General features: G+C 40.4%; 1 protein-coding gene across 2 annotated transcripts in view; it reads left to right on the top strand.

The window, feature by feature from the left end:
- Positions 1-23,827, top strand: part of FRMD6 (FERM domain containing 6) — an 87,705-nt gene extending 63,878 nt beyond the window's left edge. For both annotated transcript variants that reach the window (XM_070378083.1, XM_070378082.1), the window contains exons 7-14: positions 692-847; positions 4,752-4,817; positions 5,701-5,769; positions 8,527-8,701; positions 13,123-13,458; positions 14,190-14,321; positions 18,479-18,570; positions 20,829-23,827. In XM_070378083.1, coding sequence (XP_070234184.1) covers positions 692-847; positions 4,752-4,817; positions 5,701-5,769; positions 8,527-8,701; positions 13,123-13,458; positions 14,190-14,321; positions 18,479-18,570; positions 20,829-21,113 — 1,311 coding nt within the window. In that variant the 3' untranslated portion in view covers positions 21,114-23,827. The remainder of the gene's footprint in view (positions 1-691; positions 848-4,751; positions 4,818-5,700; positions 5,770-8,526; positions 8,702-13,122; positions 13,459-14,189; positions 14,322-18,478; positions 18,571-20,828) is intronic.
- The last annotated feature ends 1,353 nt before the right edge of the window (positions 23,828-25,180 follow it).

Raw genomic sequence — 25,180 nt, 5'->3', positions numbered from 1 at the left:
TTAACTTACCAACACCTTTTTTTTGAGCCTGTAGCTACTGGGCACTATATATTTTTGAAATCTGAAAGCTTAGACTACTGTCTGATGAAAACTGAAGTCGCAGTAAATTGTAATGAATATTTGAGTGAAATTGTTTTCTCCTAAGCATTTGAGTAGAGTGTTCTTATCAGCCTCTTATGCAAAAACCAGAAATGTTTCTAAGAATTCCTTGCAGTCCTCTGCCTTCTTTGGATTAACATTGAGAGCCTCCCACTTTGTGGCTGTAATTTTAGAAGAGTTAAGTAGGATCCAGAACCTGAAGATGTGCTAACAGTAGCTGTATTTCATGGTACCAATAATTCTGCAAGTATAAACAATGATGTGGGCAAAATTGTGCAAGTTTGCATGGTTTTTCTTTGTTAGTGATTTTAAAGCCAAGAGAACATATTTTTCCCATTTCTTATGATTTTTCTTCTTAGATATGAAGTACTACAGCTAAACTGACTCTGTACCTTCTAGTATTAGCTTGTTCAGCCTAGTAACGTCACAGATGGTCAAAAGAGTATCAGTGTGAGAATTTCCTGGTGGAAATCAGCCAGTTTCAAGGGCCTATTTTCGGTTCTCGGCCTTTCATCATTTGCGGGGTGAGGGTCGTGTTATACTTGAATCCTTCCAACAAATGTTGCATTGCGCTCCCCTTGTATCCCAACAGGTTGTTTCCAAGAGAGGGAAGGACTACATCCTGAAGCACATTCCAAACATGCACAAAGATCAGTTTGCACTGACAGCTTCTGAGGCTCATCTTAAATATATCAAAGAGGCTGTCCGACTGGATGACGTCGCTGTTCACTACTACAGATTGTATAAGGTACAAAACTGCAGTAAGTCTGCAGCTGTATCTTCTTGATCAGGAGAATTTTTTTTTTTTAAGTTTTGGTTGTTTTTAAAATGGGTTTTTAAAAGAATTTTTATTTGAACTGCTGTTTGTCATCATAAGTCAGTCTTGGAGTCAGTGATGTTTTTCTTTGGGCCTGGAAGCAGGAGTGAGTCTTTTTCATGGTTCTGATAATTGAGATGACAAGTGGCTGTAAATTGTGCTTTTGATTTTTCAGTGATTATGAAATAGTTATTCTCCTCCTTCCCAAATCTGCATTTCTGCCTTGGGGAGTAATGTTTACTACTTCTTTGATCAGTAATTATTTAATAAGTGAAGCCACACCTGCATTGTATCCATTAGTAATAAGAGCACCACCACAGCAGCTAATGTTTATTGAGTTTTGTATTTATGGAAACACTTCATATCTATCCTTTTTGAAAAAATACTCATAACTCTATAAGATAGGACTGTAATCTTCATTTTACAATCAGGGATACATACCAAAGATCACAAAACTAGTAAAAGACAGGAGTCAACCCATGTCTGCTTACAAGAACCTTTGCGCCTGAATCACTGACTTTCTTGCTGCTCTCACTCTAAGTTTGTTCCTTCTTTTGTCCTGTGTCCTTGTGTTCTGTGTTCTTGTGTCTCTAGCTTCACTTTTCCATTCTGAGTCAGAGGTCACACATCCAAATAATAACTGGGGCGGGTCTTGCGGAGAATCACTGGCAAAAGTATTCACCACATTCTGTCTTCTCTCCCTCTTCTCCGCCACACTCCTCTCCCTATTCCACAAGTATCACTTCCATGGTACGAACCCTTCAATTCCCACCTGAGTATTCAAAGGCATATTTATTCTCCAACCAAATAGGATGAGGTGGTTCAGAGTGTGGTCTGTTGTATCCAGCTTGCTGGGATTAAATCCCAGCTTCAGCCCTTACTGGGTAACCTTAGGCATGTTACTGTGCTTTGGTTTCCCCACAGATAAATGGAGATGGTAACAAACCCAATAAATTCTGAGGTTTATTAAAGACTAAAGGAATTAGTGGGTGAAAAGTGCTGAAAACAGTGCCCAGCACACATTAAGTATGATGTTAAATGTGTTTCTGTTACCACTGTCTTTGTTATTATTAGGTTTGTTATCTCTGCTACACCCTTGTGGTAAGATAAGCATAATTAGGCCATTAGAGACTGGACCACAGATCGGTTATATTGCTGGGTAATTTTCTTGGCTGGTTCAAAAAACTTAAAAAGAGAGCAAAGGATGTTATTTTTTCCCTTTTCATGCCCAAGAGATGCTTTGTTAATGCCCTGTCATCTTTGAAAGGCAAAGACTTCCACAAGATCTCTTCAGTTAAATTCCTAAAAGACTGAGTTCTTGTTTTTCTTTTAAGAGTTCATTGTGACACCTCAACTTATAAGAGAAAATGAAAATTAATGACAGTTTTGACAATAAGTTTATATTTTAAAATGTATTAGAAGTATGAATGATACATTGGAGAGAGTATGGCTTTAGAATCAGATCATCAGTTAGAAACCCTCCGCTGGCACTCACTCTTGCTGGGATCCTGGGGGTCTGTCGCTGCAGTACTGGGCATCTGTTCAGTGGGAATTATCCTATACATGCCACAGGTCAGGAAGGATTCAACAAGATGATGAATCTGAAATGGCCAGATGGCATGCCTGGCACATTAGTGAGTGCTCAGTAAATATTGGTTGCTTTCTATTTGCTACAGAAGCTTTGGTATTTTTAAGAATCCTATTAAGAATCCTTTAGTAGATAAAGTAGATATCTCTAATTTATCTTTCATGTAAAAATTAATTTTTCAATTTGCTCAAAGTGTGCTACTTTTACATGGCATAAAAATCACTCTGGCCTTCTTAAAACAAGATAAAGCTAACGAACTGAGGTGAAGAAACAGATTTTTTTTCCTTATGGAGAGAATTTTCATTCTTTAAAGAAATTGTGACTGCCATTAAAAGTGCTTCATTTAAGACCTGTTTATAAAATGGAGACAGGAGATAGGAAATTTAAAACAACAGCAACAACAAACCTCTGTACCTCTTGCCCAGTGATACATACCTCATACACACACAACCAGCATTTTTATGAACACAGTCTTATTTCTGGAAGCAATCAGAACAGCCTTGAAAGGGATATTGGCCTAAAGTCATAGTGATGAATTGGTTTCTCCTGTTAAACCTATACTGTATGTGCCTTTCTTGATGTAAAGAATATTAGTGGGGGAAAAACAGCCCCAGTAGTGAATATAGGCTCTATCTACTATGCCAGCTGAGGATACATTTTCTAAAAATACTTCTTTTCATGATCATGCAAAAACTGGCACTGAACATAATAAAGAGCTGTACATACTCATTTTTTTAACTGAGAAATCTCATACTGAATATACTTTAGTGACTTAGCAATTTTATTTTCTATTTTGAACTTTACATCATACAACCACTTGTTACAAATAGTGCTTAAAAGCTGTGGCTAAGTACAGTATTTTTCCCTTATACTTGTTGTGGTGTATTTTTTTTTTTTTCAGTTTATGGTTTAGCTGGTTGAATGTATATCATATTGGCAGGTGATAATTGAACTTCTTAAAAATAAGTGCTTTTTCCAAACTAACATAATGTAAAGCTTTATAGCTTTCAACTATCTTCATGAGAGAGCATTAACTATTCACTTCAGTTCAGTTCAGTTTAGTTGCTCAGTTGTGTCCAACTCTGCGACCCCATGAATTGCAGCACTCCAGGCTTACTTGTCCATCACCAGCTCCTGGAGCTTACTCAAACTCATGTCCATTGAGTCGCTGATGCCATCCAACCATCTCATCCTCTCTTGTCCCCTTCTCCTCCTTCCTTCAATCTTTCCCAGCATTAGAGTCTTTTCCAGTGAGTCAGCACTTTGCATCAGGTGGCCAAAGTTTTGGAGTTTCAGCTTCAGCATCAGTCCTTCCAATGAATATTCAGGACTCATCTCCTTTAGGATGGACTGGTTGGATCTCCTTGCAGTCCAAGGGACTCTCAAAAGTCTTTTACAACACCACAGTTCAAAAGCATCAATTCTTCAGCACTCAGCTTTCTTTATAGTCCAACTCTCATATCTATACATGACTACTGGAAAAACCATGCCTTTCACTAGACGGACCTTTGTTGGCAAAGTAATGTCTCTGGTCTTTAGTATGCTATCTAAGTAGGGAAGCCCATTAACTATTCAGGCTTGCCTCTAACTTTTGTTTCAGAGTTGGGAGATTTAACCAGTTTTAAATACGCAAAATCTACTGCACCTCAGAATATAACTATGACATTATATTCAAGATTCTAACATCTGAGAAAAGGTGTTAGAAGGTTAAAAGGGGCTTCCCAGGCAGCACTAGTGGTAAAGAACCCACCTGCCAATGCGGGAGATATAAGAGGCACTGGTTTGATCCCTGGGTAGGCAAAATCCCCTGGAGAAGGGCATGGCAACCCACTGTGGTGTTCTTGCCTGGAGAATCCCCGGCTACAGTCCATAGGGTCACAAAGAGTTGGATACGACTGAAGTGACTTAGCATAGCATAGAAGGTTAAAAAAAAAATGGATGTAAATGTAGCAAATAGTCTTACCAGAGTTCTCAGTAACACACGAATTTAGAATATTGTCAGATATGAAAGTATAATAAAAACATTAAAACTCTGAAATCTCAGATTTAAAAAGTAGAAAATATCATTATTGATTTAATATGTACCCATGATTTTCTTGTATCTTACAGGAAAAAAAAGGATGCAGAAAGGCAAAGCTATTTTAAGTAAAAAGCTTTCTAATACTGAAATTTATCTTTCATTCTTTAGTGCTGAATTGTTTCTTATGGAAGAAAGATACGCTTTTTCATATAATTTTATTCCTACAGGATAAAAGGGAAATTGAAGCTTCTCTGACCCTTGGATTGACCATGCGGGGAATACAGATTTTTCAGGTTAGTTAATGGGGAATAGGTGTCAAATGGTATCTATCCACTGTGTCTTCACTCTGACAGTGTGCCTGCCTGGTCCTGTGCTATGTCCACTGGTCGTATTTCCAGCCATTGATTGGTTACTACTTCTTATTTGCCCAGCACAGATGTGGATAATGTGGGATAGACAAAGTGAAACAGTCTGATCCTTGACATCAGTAAGTCCTCTAGAACAGGAAACAGCAAACCAAAGATTGGCCCACATTTATCACTCATAGATCATTAATATCCAGACATTTTTCTCTGTGTGTCATTAATTTTTAGCATTCTTTTTTTTTTTTATCATCTGGTGCATCTGTAACTATAGAAAGAAAAATGACTTTGTGATAAAGTATCTGACCCAGACGTTTTAATTTCCGTTACAATTTCTGATAAAACTCATCTGTTGAGTAAGCGGTTCCTGTCATCCTTCTGCAGGTGGGATGGTGTTATCATCCCGCCATCAACAGGGGAAAGAGGAGGTCTGTGAGGCCTGGGAGGGTGCCTTATCTTTGGTATAGGCAAAACACCCAGTTATGAACGTCTGAGTGCCTTATCTCATCTCTCGAATGCCTGAGTCTTCTGGACTTTTTATTTAAATTTAGAGATGGGCCAGAAGGGAACAGATTACCTTGAAAGGCAACGTCGTCACTGAGGAACCCAAAGTGGCAGAGTTGTATCATTTCTCTTTTAATTACTGTCTGCATGTCTCTAAAGAGAGTTGGGGACCTCTTTCAGATTTTAATTACTGTATGTATTTTAGTTTTCTGGGAAAGAAGTTAGAGCTATTTTAGAGTATCTGTCAGTTTCCTCGGTAACTCTATGTGCATAACTTAGAGTTATAAGTAACTCATCATTCTTTCCACAGAATTTAGACGAAGAGAAACAATTACTTTATGATTTCCCTTGGACCAATGTTGGAAAGTTGGTGTTTGTGGTAAGTTTAAAATAACTGACTAAAATACTCATCTGTTTGTTTTTGTGGATTTTTGTTTTTTAAACAAAATATTGTTTCAGGCACAAAACTTGATGTTTTCTCAAAATTGAAGATGAAAATAGTTAGCTTTCTTAGATTCTTATGCATGCACTGTAATTATAATCCTTGCCACTTTTCAGTAGTGAACCTGAAATCACAGAGTCTTACAGCAAAAGAAATCACCAATTTTAATTTGTGTGTCTGGTCCCCACCACTCTACCCTAGTTGCAGAAAAAATGTGATGGGAAAAGTTCAAGATGAATTCATCAAACAGAATTATTTTAAAAATGTACAGCAAAGGGATTAGAAAACAGAAAGCTGTAATCAGAGGGTAAATTATTCTTAGCTTGGGGGTTGGCCCGTTCTTTTGGAAGTTAACTTCTCTTGAATAGAGAATAAAGAGTGATATAAAAAGATGTTTCTATTAATATCTGTCTGTTGAAAATCATCATTATAAGGAAAGGGCTACAACTCTTAACAGGAAAAGTACTTTTGTTTTTAGAGTATTGAGAACAATACACTTTCTTTGGTCAGAGCAAATTCTTATTTTTTCCCAGCTGTTTCACTCTTTTGCCAGCTGTATCCATTTTGAGGAAGAGTTCAAAGAATTACAGTTAATTATATGTCTTTCTAGTGGTCATTAAAATTCATAATTTTGCTTTGTTCCTAAATTACTGGAAGAAATACACAAAAAGAGGAGGAAGATAAGGATTAAGACACATGCTTCTTTCCAGCAGGAAGATGGCCTATATAAATAAAGAGCTCTATTGCCAGATCGCATTTGGGCACTGATCCCACACTGCCCTGTGAGTTAAAAGACCTGTTTCTGACTTTAATTCCTTGGGCACAGTTCAATCTGATTTCACTTTACTCATACATTAAATGGGGCCTGAGCTGCCTCCTCCTCACTGGCTCTTTCTCCTTCAAGCTTTTTGTGAAAGGAGTGGAGTTATTTGTAAATGAGAAAATTATTAACCGACTTGCCCCCTTCATGTCTCCAATTAAGTAGTAATAAAATACATTTATAGAAATTGAATTTTTAAGGGTCCTGCACCAAGTGGTTCCTGAATCTAGTTGTGCATCACCTTCTTCTGAGGAGCTTGTTGAGATTTCTGGGCCTCACCCAGGAGATTTTTGATTCAGCAAGTCTGGGGCAGAGACTAGGAATCTGTTTTGGCAAACTTCCCAGATGATTCTTTTTGCAGCCAGCCCAGCCCTGCCTAGTTGTATGACTCTGGGCATATCACTTAACATTTCTGTGCCTTGGTTTCTTCCTTACAAAATGGGGAATAATGGACCACCCCCTTGGGCTTCCTTAGTGGCTTAGATGGTAAAGAATCTGCCCACAGTGCAGGAGACCTGGGTGCTATCCCTTGGTCCAGAAGATCCCCTAGAGAAGGGAATGGCTACCCACTTCACTATTCTTGTCTGGAGAATTCTGTGGACAGAGGAGCCTGGTGGGCTGCAGTCAGTGGGGTTGCAAAGAGTCGGACATGACTGAGTGACGAACACTTTCACTGGCCATAGACTTGTGAGGACTGAGTAAGTTAATACATGTTTAGTGCTCATGAAGTGTAAGTTACAAGCATTCTATCATAGCATTGAGATCTGGTGGTGGTTCCTTTTAAAATGGAAAGTCAAGAGGTAAGAAATTCCATCCATGTCTGAATTGCTTTGTGCTGACTTTCAGTGTGTAGTTAAAATACACCTCCCTCTTTGCTTTACCTGTCGTCTCCAGCTGAGAATCACTGTGTCTGGAAGACTCCTTTCTGTAGTCCTGCTATCCTATTCATTGTCAAAAAAGTTAAAGGAATTCATAATATTCTGTAACTGGAAGGAACTTTGCCACACCCTCTCCCTCAATTTCGGAGAAGGCAATGGCACCCCACTCCAGTACCCTTGCCTGGAAAATCCCATGGACAGAGGAGCCTGGTAGGCTGCAGTCCATGGGGTCGCTAAGAGTCGGACACGACTGAGCAACTTCGGGTTAATGATCCCAAACCTGGTGAATGAGATTCCTCCACTGACAGAGAGATACTTACATACCACTTGCATATCTTATTTCTCCTTCCTGTCTCATCCCTCCAGCTATCCATCTGGCTTCCAAGTCCCTCTTCTATCTGACTAAAGAGTTTTTCATTTTTTTCTAACCCCCAAATAGGTATCTTGTATTGTTTACTATCGTAACTCCTTGTTTATTTCCACCCCATAATTTATCATAAGCTGTAGTTATTTTATGTGTTTATTCACCCTCTTTAGCACCAGATTGTAGCAACAGGAGGGTAGGGACTTGGTCATATATGCACTACTGTTTTCTCAGGAACTAGAAAAGTGTTTGACATCTTGTCAGCGTTCAACAAATATTTGAATGCATTACTCTTCTAGAGCTTGTGGTCTTGTTTACTGAGTTAGGGTGTTGGGATTACATTTGAGAATGCTTTCATGATGGCCTTTTCTCCATTACGTAAATAGCCTGGCCAGCCAGAGAAACCACAGATGGAACCGGAAGACCCTGGCTTGGCATTTCCCTGAATTTTTGGTAATCCTCTATCCCATGACATTTTTGAAAGGGAAGACAGTAATATACCCCTCAGGGAACTTTGGATGGAGCCTTAGGCATCTATTTCTGAGTCTGTAGTTTTCCTTACTTACTAGGAAAGAAAGTGGACCTTGACACATCAGAGACTTGTCTTCCTGACTTGTTCCTTCCCTCCACAGGGTAAGAAGTTTGAGATTCTCCCAGATGGCTTGCCTTCTGCCAGGAAGCTCATCTACTACACGGGGTGCCCCATGCGCTCCAGACATCTTCTGCAGCTCCTGAGCAACAGCCATCGCCTCTACATGAACCTGCAGCCTGTTCTGCGCCACATCCGGAAGCTGGAGGAAAACGAAGGTATTGCAAAACCTTGGCCGGGAAGCAGGTGGTACTTTTGCCACCCGTGGCCCCTTACTCGACAGCTGCCAAGAACTGGGGCTTTAGTCTCCTGAAGAGTGGGACCTGGGGACCCCCAGCCTCTCCAGGTCCCCAGCAGCGTTGCTTTTTCCATCTCAGCAGTCCTGGAAAGCCCACCCACAGGCTGGTCAGCATATCTGAGATTATCCCTGCTATTTAACTGTCCTAGCAAACAGTCTCTTTAAAGTTTCCCTGCACTCAACTTGAAAGTCCAGAAAGCCACTACGTGGAAGCACAGCTAAGGTTTATCTGCTTACCAGCTTTTATCTGCATCTCAGAGTCTTGTTTATACACTGGTCCACCTTGGGGCTGTTATGTACAGGCTCTCTGAAATTCCTTGCAGTGTGATTATTCCTTATGTTAGAGTGACAGTAAAGGTGGGCCACAGAATATCTCCAGCCTCTTGTTGACAACTAGGAAGCCCCTTGTCTGGCTCAGCAAGAAAGACCAACAAAGGAGAGAAAAGTTTACAATTGAGGATCTTGTTAGCCTGTCCTACTGGGGCACCGGGGCGGTTTGCTGAGACACAGAACAGAGCAGTGCATTTGGGGCTTCAGAGTTCTGAGCCATGAGAGGGCAAGTCTTGGTGAGGAGAGGAAGACGAGGTGGAGGCTTCTAACAGTAGACTTCAACTTCATAGTATTAACCTGATGGTTAGCTCTTTATCTCCTGTGGTTACTCTGTACAGCACACTCCAGTTTCACACCCAAAAATGCTACTTTGCATATTTGGTCTTTCAGTGTCTTCAATTTTTTTGCAAACTCATGTTATAGTAATTGTTGGTAATTTTATTAGATTTGATTTGGGGTATTTGCATAAATTAGGATTCAGATTCATATTAACTTAGGTCCATGTCGGAAACACATTTTGACCTCTCAGACGTCACATTCCCTATAGAAACAAGACAAGTACCTGTCCTCTCTTAACAAACAAAAATCCTTATAGAGGTTTAAACACAATCTGATGGATGTTTCTCAAAAGCTGCCTCTCAATTTAAATGAGGCCCAGTTTGGAGATGCCATTGTAATTTAAGTAGCAATTAGAACATGAATCATTTTCCACTGTCTGCCACCAAACTGCATTTGTCTTTGGAGAGAATTAGTCTCACTGTCTAGTGTATTGGCTTCCCCTGCTGCCAGACTGCCAGTTCTTCCCCATGATGACTTATCAGTATAACAAGTGCATGTATCTGTCTGACGCTGACATGAAGATTAGGAATTTAAATGGGCAGAAGCACCAGGAAAGCTTGTGAGAATAGGTGACTTAGGTGCAGAGCCCATCATTTGCCAAGTTGGCTTCATTCCTGAATGGCCAACTCGCAACTTTGGGAAATTCATTTATTCCAGCAGCTCTCTGCCCACAGCATTTTAGTAAATTCTTGTTTAGGTGACTGTAATGTGAGCCCCTTGTACCCTGAAAGAATTAATGAACCTCCCCTATAGGTTCTAAAGAAAAATTACAAAGAATGTTGAGTTCTTAGGGGAGGGCTTTGTTATCACGTGCATGTGAGGGCTTATGTGAATGGGGCAGTGAGATTGACAGTGATGCAGATTGGATCTTTGATGTGGGTATGCGTAGATACATTTTGCAGATATGGCTTTTTTTTTTCTTCCCTATCTTTACTTTCTTCTGCTTAGAAATCCCTGCAGATCTGAAGAAAACCTGAAACTAAGTTCTTTTGGATTAACCTTGGCCTGAATTCAGTTATTTCACCCACACTTAAGGATTGCAACATTTTAAACAACAAAAAAAAGCTATTAACATTAGCCAAAGTCACAGCGTGAAAAGAATCTGTATTTTTCTTAATTAGATTTCATCTAGTGTCACCTTGTCTGAAACACTATTTTTGCATTTTGTAGTAAAAATGATCACAAGAATCCTATTGTTTAAAAAGAGATGGATAAAAAATGCTTTCTGTCATTAAAATCTTTTTTCAACTCAGTTTTACTCGATAGCTAGGGCTTATTCTTAGGTTTTGTGTCAAGAGGGTGCATTGACTTGCATTATGGTCCAAAACAACACGAAAAGTTTGGTGTTCTGTGGGCTTTTACAACAGATGATTGCATTGTTGACACCAGTGATTACTAGAGGGTGAGCGGTTGCATTTTGTATTTCTTAAAATAAATTTCAAAATTATTTCAACATTTTCCTCATTTTGTAACTGATCGGTGTGAAACTCCTTAAATGTTTGCAGAAGGTCTAAGAGATGAAAAGCACGATGACAGGAGCAGAAGCCGGCACGTGGAGCACCAAGGCTGTGCTGACATGTTGACACGAAGTAATTCAGGCTAGGCTCTTATTAGCTAGAAGACAGGTTGGCAAAGTACTTGTTTTCTAGTAACTATGTGTGTGAGTATAGAATAACTAGTTTACTCCAAATCTGTCAGAAATTTGGGAGTAAAAGGGCTCTTTTTAAAGATACAGAAAAGTTTTTTTTTAATTATTAGAGCCGCTGTTATCAGTTGTCTTAGGGCTTAGGACTTTTTTTTTTTTTTTTTTTTTTTTTACCCTTCCAAGGGCCATGTGCCTATTGCATTAAAACTACAACAAATAGAAAGCATATGGGAATTTTGCAAACCCCTTTTAGCTCTTCATCTCAACTCCTGCTTTCTTAGAAAATAGGACTCATTAGAACCCAGCCTAGCCCTAAAAAGATGGGCTGTAGATGGATGTACTTTTGTAGCAGTGATGTGTGGTTAGGCCCTGATATCTGGTTCCATTCTGCCTCACTGTGAGTATGGCTGCACACACCTCTTTGCTTCAGCTTGAGTCCTTAGAAGTAAAATAAATAGGCTGGAGCCCAGAAGTGTACACACCATCGTCTCCAAGCATTGTTGCCATTTTGCATCCTGGAGTACATATCTTCTCTTTCTGCTGATGTTCCTTTCTTCTCTGGGGAAGCCTGTGGTGATTATACTTCAGGCTGGATTCAGACATCAAGAGTACACGTATTTTTACTTAACCAAGAGACAAGACAAATCCATTAGCAGACCCTTGAGAACCCAGTCTGGTTTAGTTAACAGTTTCTGAAATAGTATCAATTCAACATTCCCCAAGTGCACTCTTCCTTTTTAACGTTGTTTTGATGTGTTATTTCTCATAAGTTTTAAAAATACAAGGCTCTTTCTTTGTTTTAAATTTCTGACCTCAAGCACAAAAATAGTGTGTTTGTATCAGTTGTATTGGAGAAGGCAATGGCACCCCACTCCAGTACTCTTGCCTGGAAAATCCCATGGACGGAGGAGCCTGGTGGGCTGCAGTCCATGGGGTTGCTAAGAGTCGGACATGGCTGAGTGACTTCACTTTCACTTTTCACTTTATGCATTGGAGAAGGAAATGGCAACCCACTCTAGTGTCCTTGCCTGGAGAATCCCAGGGACGGGGGAGCCTGGTGGGCTGCCATCTATGGGGTCGCACAGAGTTGGCAACGACTGAAGTGACTTAGCATAGCATAGCATATCAGTTGTATACCTGTAGCCCAGTTGTAAGTTTGTGCCTTTATGTAATAGTTAGTTTAGCATTTGATAAAAGGGACTTTCCAGTATTGTGTCTTTGTCTGCATTAAAGATCTGTACCAACTTGTTAAATAACAGTTTTATCAGTCAGAGGCTAAGTGGGTATATATCATCAAACCAGAGTGATTACTATGTTTTCTTAATAGATCGTGAAGTCTCATTAGTTCAGCCTAAATGGAGAAAAGCAATCTTAATCTGTGAAAATCTCAGTTCTGGAATTTTTTGAAAGAAATTCTCAGAAAAATAGTTTTATTTTAAATTGTCTTCAACAGTTAGAGCTAAGTTAACAATGGACCAAACTGAACAGATGAACAAATCAAATGAAAGGCAGTTAGTATAAGTGTACTTATGAAACCATTTCTGTAGCAGAGTTTCGGAAATTATCTGTGGGGAAGAACCAGATTTTTCAAAACTTCTAATCCACCATGCACTGATACTTTTGCAAAGTTCAAAGTCTCATTAGTGGATGTCCTGGCAATATCAGATCGCTCTGAAAGTTTCTAAATGTTTATTCTCAATTCCTAAACTTATTCCATTGTGGACAAATAACAGTTTTCAGACAAGAAGTGGTCTTTTCATCCACATTGAGTAGCATTCTTCTGCAGTGTTTGAAACTTTAAAAGTCTTCAAGTAGTCAAATACCTGCCTCAGATCTATTGTACTGGGTTTTATTCATTTTGCAGTCTTCTTACATAGAGTTCCTATCAGAATTATCAGCACTTTCCAGTCACTCACTTCTGAATGTGAAATTGTACTCGTTCGTGGTCTGATGCCTGCCCTGGGCTAACCAGCCATTCCTCCTGCCTTGGTTGACTGTAATGACGAGCTGTGTTCCTCACCACACAGAGAAGAAGCAGTACCGGGAGTCTTACATCAGCGACAACCTGGACCTCGACATGGACCAGCTGGAGAAGCGGTCACGGGCCAGCGGGAGCAGCGCCGGCAGCATGAAGCACAAGCGCCTGTCCCGTCACTCGACCGCCAGCCACAGCAGCTCCCACACCTCGGGCATCGAGGCCGACACCAAGGCCCGGGATGCGGGCCCTGAGGACGCCTACCCTGGCAGTGCCATCCACCACAAGCTGAAAACCTGCAGCTCCATGACCAGCCACGGCAGCTCCCACACCTCCGGGGTGGAGAGTGGCGGCAAGGACCGGCTGGAGGAGGATTCGCAGGATGATGGTAACCTGCCCCCCAGGCCCTCCAAGCTAACGGTGCTGACCCATCGTCAGGGCCCCTTCTGCTTTTTCTTTCCCAGTGCTTCCCCAGTGTTGGTTCCATAGGATTGATGTCGTAATAGAGAAGAGAGCAACACAGCATTGGCTGCTTCACCCTGGGTTAAGGAGATAAGATGAGATCTATAGCCTGTATCAGCATTTGGGTGCATCTTTTTTATTGTTTTTCTGTTTCAAATAATTGCTGTAGCATTCAAGTTTGGGGGAAAGATATACTGATTCCATTGAGGAAAACTGAAAAACATATGTGTGCTTACTATAGAATTCATGTGGATCTCAAATCTCATTGTTAAATGCTCCAAGAGATGGCAGATGTGGGAGACGGAGAGCTTCATGCACTATTCATTCTGTCTTTGTCAACAGTCTGCTTTGGCATGAGCCAAACGACCCATCAGCCTCCGCTGGCCCTTTGTCATCACAGCATGCTAGTACAGTTTTTCTTAAAGAGAAAGAATAATTGATAGTCAGATCATGGCATTAGCAGACATGTAGATAACACAACAGTCCTGAGAAAAAGAGAAGCAGGATCTAGTCGAGAATTGTCACTGGAATTTCCTATTGTAGAGTCTCATTAGCAAATTTATTTTTACATGTAAATAATTGCATAACCTCCCTCAAGGTGTGGCTGTGAATGGTAACCATTTCCTTTGTGTCACTAAATGTCTTTCCCTTCTTCAGAAATAGAGATGTTGGTTGATGACCCCAGAGACCTGGAACAGATGAATGAAGAGTCCTTGGAAGTCAGCCCAGACATGTGCATCTATATCACAGAGGACATGCTCCTGTCACGGAAGCTGAACGGACACTCTGGTGAGCTCCCGCAGAAGGGACCTCTCCTTACCCAGGGAGTGGTCCTGGACTGGGAAGCAGGCGACCAGGAAAATAGAAGGGTTGGGTTGGGGGCTGCACATCAGTGTCACAGACTGTGGGACCGAGTGCCTTCTGTGGAGGGAAAGGAAAGGGAAGCTGGAGAAGCACTCAGCACTGGAATTAGCATCCTCTACCTCAGGCTTTGGACAAAGCTGTGTAATTGGGTTTTATCTTTCCCTCTTTGCTCTTTTAAATGATAATCAGAGAGTTATGTGATTTATCTGTTAAGAGGCTTGGAGACCCTTCAAACTGGCCTCCTCCTTTCCATAGACAAGAAAACCCATGGATTAGAGAGGACAAATGCTGGGTGGAGAAAAGCAGCAGTCAGCTCTCCAGGTTTACTTTGTTTTGGTTTCCCCCATTCTATTTTATACGGACTTCCCAGGTGGCACAGTTGGTAAAGATCTGCCTGCCAGTGCAGGAGACATAAGAGATGTGGGTCCGATCCATGGGTCAGGAAGATCCCCTGGAAGAGGAAATAGCAACCCGCTCCATTACTCTTACCTGGAAAATCTCATGGACAGAGGAGCCTGGCAGGCTTCAGTCTATGGAGGTCACAGAAGAGTTGGACACAACTGAGCGTGCACACACACACACACTATATCATATAGAATGTAGGAATCTGGAGAAAAAGCGTTAAAAAAAGGTTGGCGTAAAAAAACTCTTAAATTCTATGTTTGATGACATCTTTAAATGTATTCATTATAACCCTTTTATAGAGTTATATAATAATATATATATTTCTCTCAAATGAAAGTTGTCATCTTATAAAAAAAAAAAGTAGTTTTTTTTAAAAAAAAACCTCAGACTTGTAATTGCTTTTGTCACATGTCATGAATTAGTCTCTGTTCTATAAAGAAAATGCCTTAGGAGCCAGCTGTCGAAATGACTTCAGTGCTAAGTGTCTTGCCGCTGAAAGCACTGCTTCAGTGAGAGATCCTCCTTCGACTGGAGTGACCTGGCATTGGCCTGTCATGACCCACAACCTCTGATTGTGATCCTCTGCCACGCATCAGGGGCAGGGAATTAGTGATGAAAAGGTTAACAGACACAGTCTTTGTCATTCTGGCAGCTCTCTAAAGAGTAAGAGGAACCTTTGATGACAGAATTCCACTTGCTAACCTAGCAGAACCATGGCCTTCAGAAGCTTAGCCAGAAACAGACCTGCCCATGATTGCTGAGAATCACTCTGAGCAACAAAGACCCAAGAGGCTGATTGCTCTAGTCTTGTACCAAACTTTGCCCCTTTTTGTCCATTTACTTTATTATGTTTAATTTTTTTCCTTAAAAATGTTTTAATATATATATGCATATTATAGCTGTATAGAGAGCATGTCATCACTCACTCTGTGTGTGTGTTTGTGTAAAGAAAATTGTCTAAAGTGGGCCTCTGGGAAGGAGAGATGAGGCAAGCAGACTTTTACTTTCTATTTTTTTTATTTCTGTTTGATTTTTATAAATTAATTTTGTAATTTTAAATAGAAATTAAATTTGTTTAAAATTTAAATAAGATGGCTTTTGAAAAGATTTATATATAAAAAATGTGTATTGAAATGTCAAATATAATAGCAAAAAGAAAAAAGAAACTAAAGTTTAACAATGAGTAAAGTTATGTTCTGTTCATTAAAGTGGAATATTATATAGCCATTCAATAATGAGATTTTCTTTCAGAGGATACTTAATAATATAAGAAACATAGGTAAGAAAAACAGTATAAATTGTTTAAATAGCATGATCTCAAATTATAAAAATGTTTATACATATATGATAAAAATATTAGTAACCTTTTTGCTGGATAATGGGGTTATGGATGTTTTTATTTTCTTCCTTGCCTCATCCTAGTTTGCCCAAATCTCTATAATCTGAGCCTTTAAACATTGTTTTAAATACACAGAGCTAAGATTGAGTGGTGATGGAGTGTACTGCTCTATCCTTCACTCTTGTGGAAGTTGGCAGGAGCTAGTTCAATGTTCTGATCATCAGGCTTGATGCTGAGTTTTCTAGTGCTGGTTCTGGGTTTCAGAGCAGGTGATTTACAGGCAACCAGGGCACATTTGGGCTCCCCTCGTAGCTCAAACAGTAAAGAATCCACCTGTATATGCAGGAGACCTGTGTTCAATCTCTGCATTAGGAAGATCCCCTGGAGAAGGAAATGGCTACCTGTTCCAGTATTCTTGCCTGGAGAATTCCATGGACAGAGGAACCTAGCAGGCTATCGTGCATGGGGTCGCAAAGAGTCAGACACGACTGAGTGACTAACACACACACACGGGCAGTTTACAAGGAAATCCAAAAGGAAGCATACCAAGTGCCAGCCAGTGCCCTAGTCCGCATCTTCTTCCTGTGAAGATTCACTCAGAAGTTTAATGCTGGGACTTCCCTGGTGGTCCAGTGGTTAAGAACCCGCCGATTGACACGAGTTATATCCCTGGTCTGGGAACTAAGAGCCCACATGCCGCAGGGCAGCTAAGCCTGTGCACCGTAGAGCCCGTTCTGTGCAACAAGAAAAACTACTGCAGTGAGAAGCCCACACACCACAACTTGACAATACCCCTCTCTACACAACTAGAGAAACCCTGCACAAAATAGCAAAGACCCAGCACAGCCAAAAATAAGTAAATTTTTTTTTTAAGTTTAATGCTTTTTAAAAGATTATGAGCTTTCTAGAGAAAGATCTTCTGCTCAGGCAGTTGGTACCAACCCCAAAAACATGACTGTCATCTGAGAATAAACTGTCTACATATAAGCCAAGGAATGTACATATATCATTTTTTAATTGAACTAATCATCAAACACTTAATACATGCCAGACACTGAATTATCATGAGACCCTTTTAAAGAGATAGAATACAAAAAGTCATTTCTATGGATTACTAGCAGTGGCTGAATAAAAATCATATTACTTACCCAAGGTTCTTTTCTTTATCAGGTGGAAATGTACTTAAGCCATTTAGCCTTAAGGCTCTGGGGCTTGACCTTCACTTGCTCCATCTGTTTGCAAGAAACATGAGTGGTTTTCACTTACATCGCCAGTTCTTGTTGACAGTTTTACCTCCTTAAACATTTTTTCTGGATGCTTTATTCCTATGCCACAGTCCCTTAGGAAAGTTTTAGCCCTGGATTTCTGTTTCTAAAATACCATCAGGCCCCCTGAGCCCTCAGTGACAAGGGGCTCTGGTGATCTCAGAGGTCCAGAGCTGACTTCTTACTGTAGCCTCCCATTTTTGGTGTCAGGCCAGTAAAACCTGACGCAGGAGGCCTGTGCAGTGGCCCCATCTTCCCAGAGGAACCTCTGGAACGGAGTGTGTTCCATATGCAGGCCCTGGACCTTGCCCTTGGTGGGCATTTGCTCTTCAGTTGGATGGGTGCTGTGCTCAACCACATTTGTAAGAGGACACTGGCCAGGACACACAGTCCTTACTTGCCTGGACCCAGTTTCTGCCCATTTACCCACTGCTCATTTAAGCAGAACCAAACCTAGAGGCTGTGTCACTGTTCAGAGAGTTATATTCAAAGTCAGTGTTGTATGGAGAGTAGGGGAGCTTTAGTGATACAGTAAAGAAACCACTTTCACCTCCGCCTTTGTTTTTGTTTCTAACTGCATCCTAAACAGCTTAATTAGAAGTTTGTTTTAGAGAATGCAGTTTTAACCTCCATGCCATGCTCTAACCCCTCATGGATCTCACCACTCCCTGCAACACAAGGAGTGGTTGTGATCCATGCCTGTCGTCAGCCACCAAAGGGCCACAGGGAGGGAGATTCATCAGCACTGGCTAATATTTGCACTTTAGTTCTTGGTAGTAGGGTCGCTCAGCGGTAAGGAATCTGCCTACATTGCAGAAGACGCAGAAGACCCCGTTCAATCCCTGTGTCGGGAAGATCCCCTGGAGAAGGGCACAGCAACCCACTCCAGTATTCTTGCCTGGAGAATCCCCATGGACAGAGGAGCCTGGCGGGCTACAGTCCATAGGGTCACAAAGAGCCAGACGTGACTGAAGTGACTGAGCACAAGCACACAGTAGTTCATGTCAGATGCGTGGCAAGAAGGATGAATAATTTGAGGTCTTCACTGGTTTTTCCTCTGTGTTTTACTTTAGGATTGATTGTGAAAGAAATCGGTTCTTCCACCTCCAGCTCCTCAGAAACGGTAGTCAAACTGCGTGGCCAGAGCACCGATTCTCTTCCACAGGTACGGGAGGAGTTGAAAAACTTAAATCAGGAGCTGAAGTTATAGACAGTTTTAAATAGGGGCTTGCATTTATAATTATGTAAATGAGCAGAAATTTAAAACCTTCAGGAAATGATTCCTAGTAGATACATACTTTCCAGTTTTAGTCTGAATTTATTTCCATTTATTTGCTAGTTCCATTTCTCTTTGGGATTTTTATTTGGATGAACTGTGTACTTTGTTTCATACTTCATATGGGTGAGAAGCCTCTGGTCTTTAGGTTTCAGGTTAACTCTGTGTGTGTGTGTGTGTGTTGATCTCAACAACTGGGAGAGTAATTTTCTTGTCAGGTATGTTGTGACAGAAGTGTTTCCACACTCTTAATTATTCTATTCAGTTTGAATTTTCAAACTGTGCTAAGCTAGTGTGTTTGATAACCCATAATCACTGGTTAGACGATTAAGCTATCAGAAGATACAGACAAATTAAAATACTCTGAAACTCATTGTTGCAGGATTTGGATGGAATCTACAACTGATACTCACTTCTGACTTCTGACCACTCTCTTTCTCTCTCCTTATATGCTGTCTGTCTTGGGTGCTCTGTGGGTCTCTTGTTTTCTTCACTCTATTATCTTCCCTCTTTTTTCTTTCTTTCTCTTGTATCTGACAGTCTTTGCCTTTTATATTTTTCTCTTTCTTCCCTTATTAACTTTTGTCTTTTTTTTTCCTTCCATTTCAGTAGCCATAATATGAAAGTGACATTTTATGAAATATTCTTCTAGCACTTCCAATAAGTGGTATTTGTAGCTGTACATGTAGCATGATGATTAGGAGTACAAGCTCCAGGGTCAAACTGCCTCAGTTTGCACCCCACCCCTGCCACTCGATGTTTGCTCTTAACTGTACATGAACATTTGTGGGGTACAGCTAAGGATCAGATTCTACACTCAGGAGATGGGGAGATGGGTGCCTGCCTTGATGCTTTGTGGCGATGACCTGATGAATTCTGTGTGAAAGTCTTGGTGGATCCTCAGAAGACACCATCAGTACGAGGATCATCATCTTTGGGGGGCTCTCAGATATGGCAATTCCAAGTAAAATGTTGTTGAGCTCAGACTCTGTTCTCTTCTGCTGGTAGCAAAAGTGATATCTTATTCTAACAAAGCTAGCCTTTGTGGTTTCAGCAGCAAAAGTAGGTTAGAGCTGTAATGGCTCGTTTCCATAAGTAACCCATTAAGGATTTTCTATTCATGTAATTATTGGAACCATTTTTTAACCTGCTTATATTTGCAGCCAGTACCACCTCTTGGGATAATGAGTTTGGAAAGTCTGTAACCTGCTGTGTGCAGCATTTGGTAGAGTACAGCCTCTTGCACTGTTTAGGAGCCACCTCTTCATCCTGGGGCTGCCTCCCAACCTTTTCTACACCAAGAACACTTCATGTTATTTTTCTACCCAAGAATTCTAGTTTTTTAAAAAAATAGTGTTTTAAATTGTGTTTCTTGCATAATAATTGGTTTGTTTTCCCATCTCGTATTAAAAGAATAACAGACCTCATCACAAGAGTGTTGCTATGCCTAATTGCCATAGCCTCATGGAAAAGCAAAGAAACAGTACCTTTACCCGTGCAACCTGATTTTAGGAGAACTGCTCGGTTTCTGAGATGCTGGAGACAGTTGGATTCATGTTGCATTGACTTCTCTGAGCCTTGGGTTATTCTTCTAGGGAGTGGGTGGGGAAGGTCACTGAGTTCCTAGGGCCTAGCACATGATAATGGAGAAGGCAATGGCACTCCACCCCAGTACTCTTGCCTGGAAAATCCCATGGATGGAGGAGCCTGGTGGGCTGCAGTCCATGGGGTTGCTAAGAGTCGGACACGACTGAGCACCTTCACTTTCACTTTTCACTTTCATGCATTGGAGAAGGAAATGGCAACCCACTCCAGTGTTCTTGCCTGGAGAATCCCAGGGACGGGGGAGCCTGGTGGGCTGCCAGTCTATGGGGTCGCACAGAGTCGGACACGACTGAAGCAACTTAGCAGCAGCAGCACATAATAATGGCTCAGGAGATGTTAGCTACTATTATTGGTGGTGGTAGCATTTTTTCCTCACAGGGCTTCAGGGCCCAGAAACCACAGATTGGAAGCCACCCTCTAACAGCTAAGGATTCCTTAACATTTTCTGATTTGGCATCTTTTCTCTGTGCAGTACACAGAGTGATGAACTTTCACATTAGTCTATACTCTTAAAGTCGTTTCAACCTTCCCTTGTTTTGTAGACAATATGTCGAAAACCAAAGACCTCCACCGATCGACATAGCTTGAGCCTTGATGACATCAGACTTTACCAGAAGGACTTCTTGCGCATTGCAGGACTGTGTCAGGACACTGCTCAGAGTTACACCTTTGGGTGTGGCCATGAACTGGATGAGGAAGGCCTCTATTGCAGCAGCTGCTTGGCTCAGCAGTGTGTCAACATCCAAGATGCTTTTCCAGTCAAAAGAACCAGCAAATACTTCTCTCTGGATCTCACCCACGATGAAGTTCCAGAGTTTGTTGTTTAAAGGACCTCTGCGTGCAGCTGTCCAGACAGCCTGCTGCTTGCTAGAGGCTGTGAAAGCCATGGGTTCTTTCTTTACCTATTACTTGTGCCATATTTTCTTCACCCCAGACATATCTCTTTCTTTATAATAGTTGTGATGGAAATAAAAGCCGTGGGACAGTTGCACTTTAAGTATTAACACAGGAGGAAAAGGACTACAGAGAATGTACAGCAAGACAAGTGCCCGGAAGTTCACTGATCCTTTGAAAGGAAATGTGCTTTACTGGTTACCAAACCTTCAGGATATCAGACTGCGGTGTGTGTGTTCATTGTTTTGTTTTCCAGTTCAATTACGTGTAACATCACTTTTTTTTTTATCATGTGAAAGATGTTGTTGTGTTTCTTTGTTTGCTTGTATGTTTTTTTCTACCACTCCCTCATGAAATGCTGGTGGTTTGAGGGAGGAGAGAGAGAAGAAGCTCTCATCTTTTTAAGAGAGGGACAGTTGCCCAGTCATAGCCATTGCCACCCCTCTGAGGCTGTCCCAAAGTGAACAGGAATGAAGCGGTTGAATCACGTGGTTCCAGCATGCCAAAGATGCGTCATCACAGAAGTGCAGCCCAAGGTCAACAAGATGTGAATCAAGCAATAACCAAAAGATGGTGTGGTGAGGCCTGTGACTGCTTCACACTGGTCAGTGCCGTGTCCTTCTCCTGCTCTTCCAGAAAGCTCTAGGATTCAGCCGAGTCCTTTGTCCAAGTAACAGATCGGTTCATGCCATAATGAATTTTGTGGAGTTTCCAAAACCAGTTTCTGTTAAAACTGTAGAAATGTCTTAGAATATGTTTATACCTGGTGGTTTGTTTTTTTTAATCAAGAATAAATTATGGTAATGTTGGTTTCTGCTTAACCAAAATACCCCAACTATACATATATGTTATACATATATAAATACATAAGATTGTGTGTTTATGTGTGTCTGAAGCTTACCACCTTTTCATCTATGAAAGATAGACAGCTCCCATGTCTATCTTACATACATGGTCTTTCTTGTTTGGTGCAGAGGATAATGATGTTTGGTGTCACTGAATGAATGATGCCTACAGACAATCAGTTGATAGATACACAGTCAAGAATGACTGTTTTCTCATGTGTCTTTTGCCATAGTTCTCAACCCTCGTTGCATCATGGAATTATCTGGGGATCTTTGAAAAAACTAACAATGTCTGGGTACCACCTCAGATGAATTAAATCAGTATCTTGTGGTGAGACCCAGGTGAAAATTGCCTTTTCTTTTCAAGTTTCCAGATGGAGCTAGATGTAACAGGATTGAAAACCACCAATCCCGAGGATGTCTTTTTCATTAACTTTGACGTATATAGAAAGTGTTAGTGTTTGAGAAAAGGCCATTTTTAGGACAGTTACTGCCACTGCTGTTAGGATATATAATAAAATCAAGTCAGGAGAGTGAACTTACTCACCTTCAGATGTACAGTAACAGTGTTGCTCGCACTTCAGGAAAGTACTTTAGCACAATGTCTTTCTACAAGATGTTTTTAATGATTTCATATATTTACAACATTTGTTTACCATATTTTGATATACCATTTTTTCTATCTACCAAGTTTTATTAAAAAAACTATATTATTTTCTAAAGAAACAGTCATATTTTTATACAAAATTACGTTTTCAGGTAACAGAGAAATAGTCTTAGGGTACAGCAGAACCTACAGTGTTCCCCGTGGATGGGGGTCAGTATTATAAACACGTGGCGAGTGAGAACAAGCGCTACCTGTGTTGCCCCTCACATTCCGCCCCCGCCGTGGATATGAAAGGGCAGTGGGTACACACAGGCCGGTCAACTTGGTTTAACTTGACACTTTAAAAGGAAAAAAATGCTAGAGTGCTATAGTCAGGAAATTATTTTGCTTTTATCAAATGTTTGAAAGAACCAAAGTTTCAGATATCAGAATGTATTAAAGTATCTCAATCTTTGTATATAAAAGGATGAAAGTATGAAAGGATCATCTAATGACTGTTACTTATAAGTCATTAAATAATCCACCATTTCTTATAGATGCTTAAGAGACAAATTCTGATGAAGTTTGACCCTAAAAAGCCCAGATCATAAATGTGGTGTATTTCCTTTAGCTCTTAGTGTTTCTTGTTTAAACATCAAAAAATACATATTTAATTAAGTACATAATGCTTTATACTTTTATTTTCTCTCTACTTCAAACAGAATCAGGTCTTTAGGGTTTTGCCAGCATCGTTAGTGGTTTTGCACACCCTCTTTCTAATTGGATTTATGAACAGTCTTGTGGGTTTTCAAAAATGAGACATGCTAAGGACATATTTTTGCTTTTTGATCCACTGCGGCAGAATTATATATATGTATATGAAAATCCCTTTTGAATATCTACATTTTTGTATTTGGAAATTGTTTTAAAAAATAAAGGAAAAGTATAAACCTGATATTTATTCTGCATTTGTTAATATCCATTGCTAGTCAGTATACCAGTTTGGTATATATTGCCTCTACACGTCTGCATTTGTATTTGCAACAATGAACTTTATATCTGCATAAATTGTAAATAATCCTTTCTGTGAAAGGATCATCATGTTAAGATGATACCAAAAGTGTGTTTAAAAAACTGCATTATTTTGTAATTATTCTTATAAGGATTTCATGGTAAGATTAGCAGTCAATAAAGTTACTTTTTATTTGTCTTTGAAGTGCCTTTTTAAAAATTATTATTAGAGTTCTCCATGATGCAAGAGTGACTGTTCTCTTTATGTTCTTCTTTCCTATAATAGAGCACATTTAAGGACAACCTGATAGAATTCTGAGCAAAGTAGCCCTTGTGTTGATGCTAATAGCTGATGCCAAGCCCTGCCGCGTGCCAGAGCCTGCTCCACGTGTGTCAGAAGCTCGTGTGTTAACTATTGAATCCTCGTATTCCCATAAGGCAGGTACTGTTAATCTTTTCAAGTTAGAGATGAAGCAAACAAGGCTCAAGGGTGTGGCAGTCAGCCACTATTCAGTCCCAAAGTGTGGAGCATAAAGGTCTCTACTTCTTTATTTTCATTTTTTTAAAGTAACTACTTTAACTTTTGCCCATTCAACAGTCATTACTGGAGTGTTCTAGTTTCAGAAAAATGAGTGGTTGCATTTAAAAGCATGCATTCACGGATCGAATGAATGTGAGGGTAGCATTGCATAAAGCATAGAGCCCAAAGCTTAAGAGTCAATAGACAGGATTCTGTAAAGCCTGGCTCACCTCCTAAAGGAGAATCCAGTGTCTTGTCTTTGCTCCAGCTTTCTTGGCTATAAAACAGGAATAATTCAAAGGACTGTTGCGGATTAAATACAGTAATAGGTATAATATGCCCCTGGTGACTAGGGTGGGAGAGAGCAGGGGTCTCAAATCTTCTAACAAACATTTAATTTCTGTAGAATTGAGCCATTTGATCATTTTGAAGCAAACAGTACAAAAACAAACTTTCCAGTGGGGTGTCATTCATGAACTTTGCACATAGCTGGTAAATTGTAAGTTGGAGGCAAGGGGAGAAAATATATGGGCACTGTCTGAGTGTCTGATATTACACACATATCTAATCCTCACAACCCTTCAAGGTGTTGTCACCCACATTTTGCAGCTAGGAAATGGTTCAATTTGCCCAAGATCCTGAAGGTAGTAAGTGATAGAGCAAAGTTTTCAACCTAAATTTGTCTCCAAAAGCTTTGCCTTTTTTTTTTTTTTATTGCATACACCATGTTACCCACTTACAGAAAACTCAGAATCTAATAGGAAGGACAAAATTACAATTTTGATAATGTGATAAATGGAATTTGTTCACAAACTTTTTTTTTTTTTTGAGCACCCACTATCTGCCAAATATACATAGGGCTTAATCAGACATTGCTTGGCACAGACAGTGAAGACCTCGGAGATGGGAGTGGGAGGTGGGAAGAGCAGAGAAGATTTATTCAGAAGAGCCTTGAATGGAGACTTCTGGCAGAATGGGTGAAGTGCAAGCTGTCCAGGCAAGGGCTTAGAAGCTGGAGATAGCAATGCTCATTCAGGG

The sequence above is a fragment of the Bos mutus genome, chromosome 10, assembly GCF_027580195.1.
Source record: "Bos mutus isolate GX-2022 chromosome 10, NWIPB_WYAK_1.1, whole genome shotgun sequence".
NCBI lineage: Eukaryota > Metazoa > Chordata > Mammalia > Artiodactyla > Bovidae > Bos > Bos mutus.
This window is presented reverse-complemented; position numbering and strand designations above follow the sequence as displayed.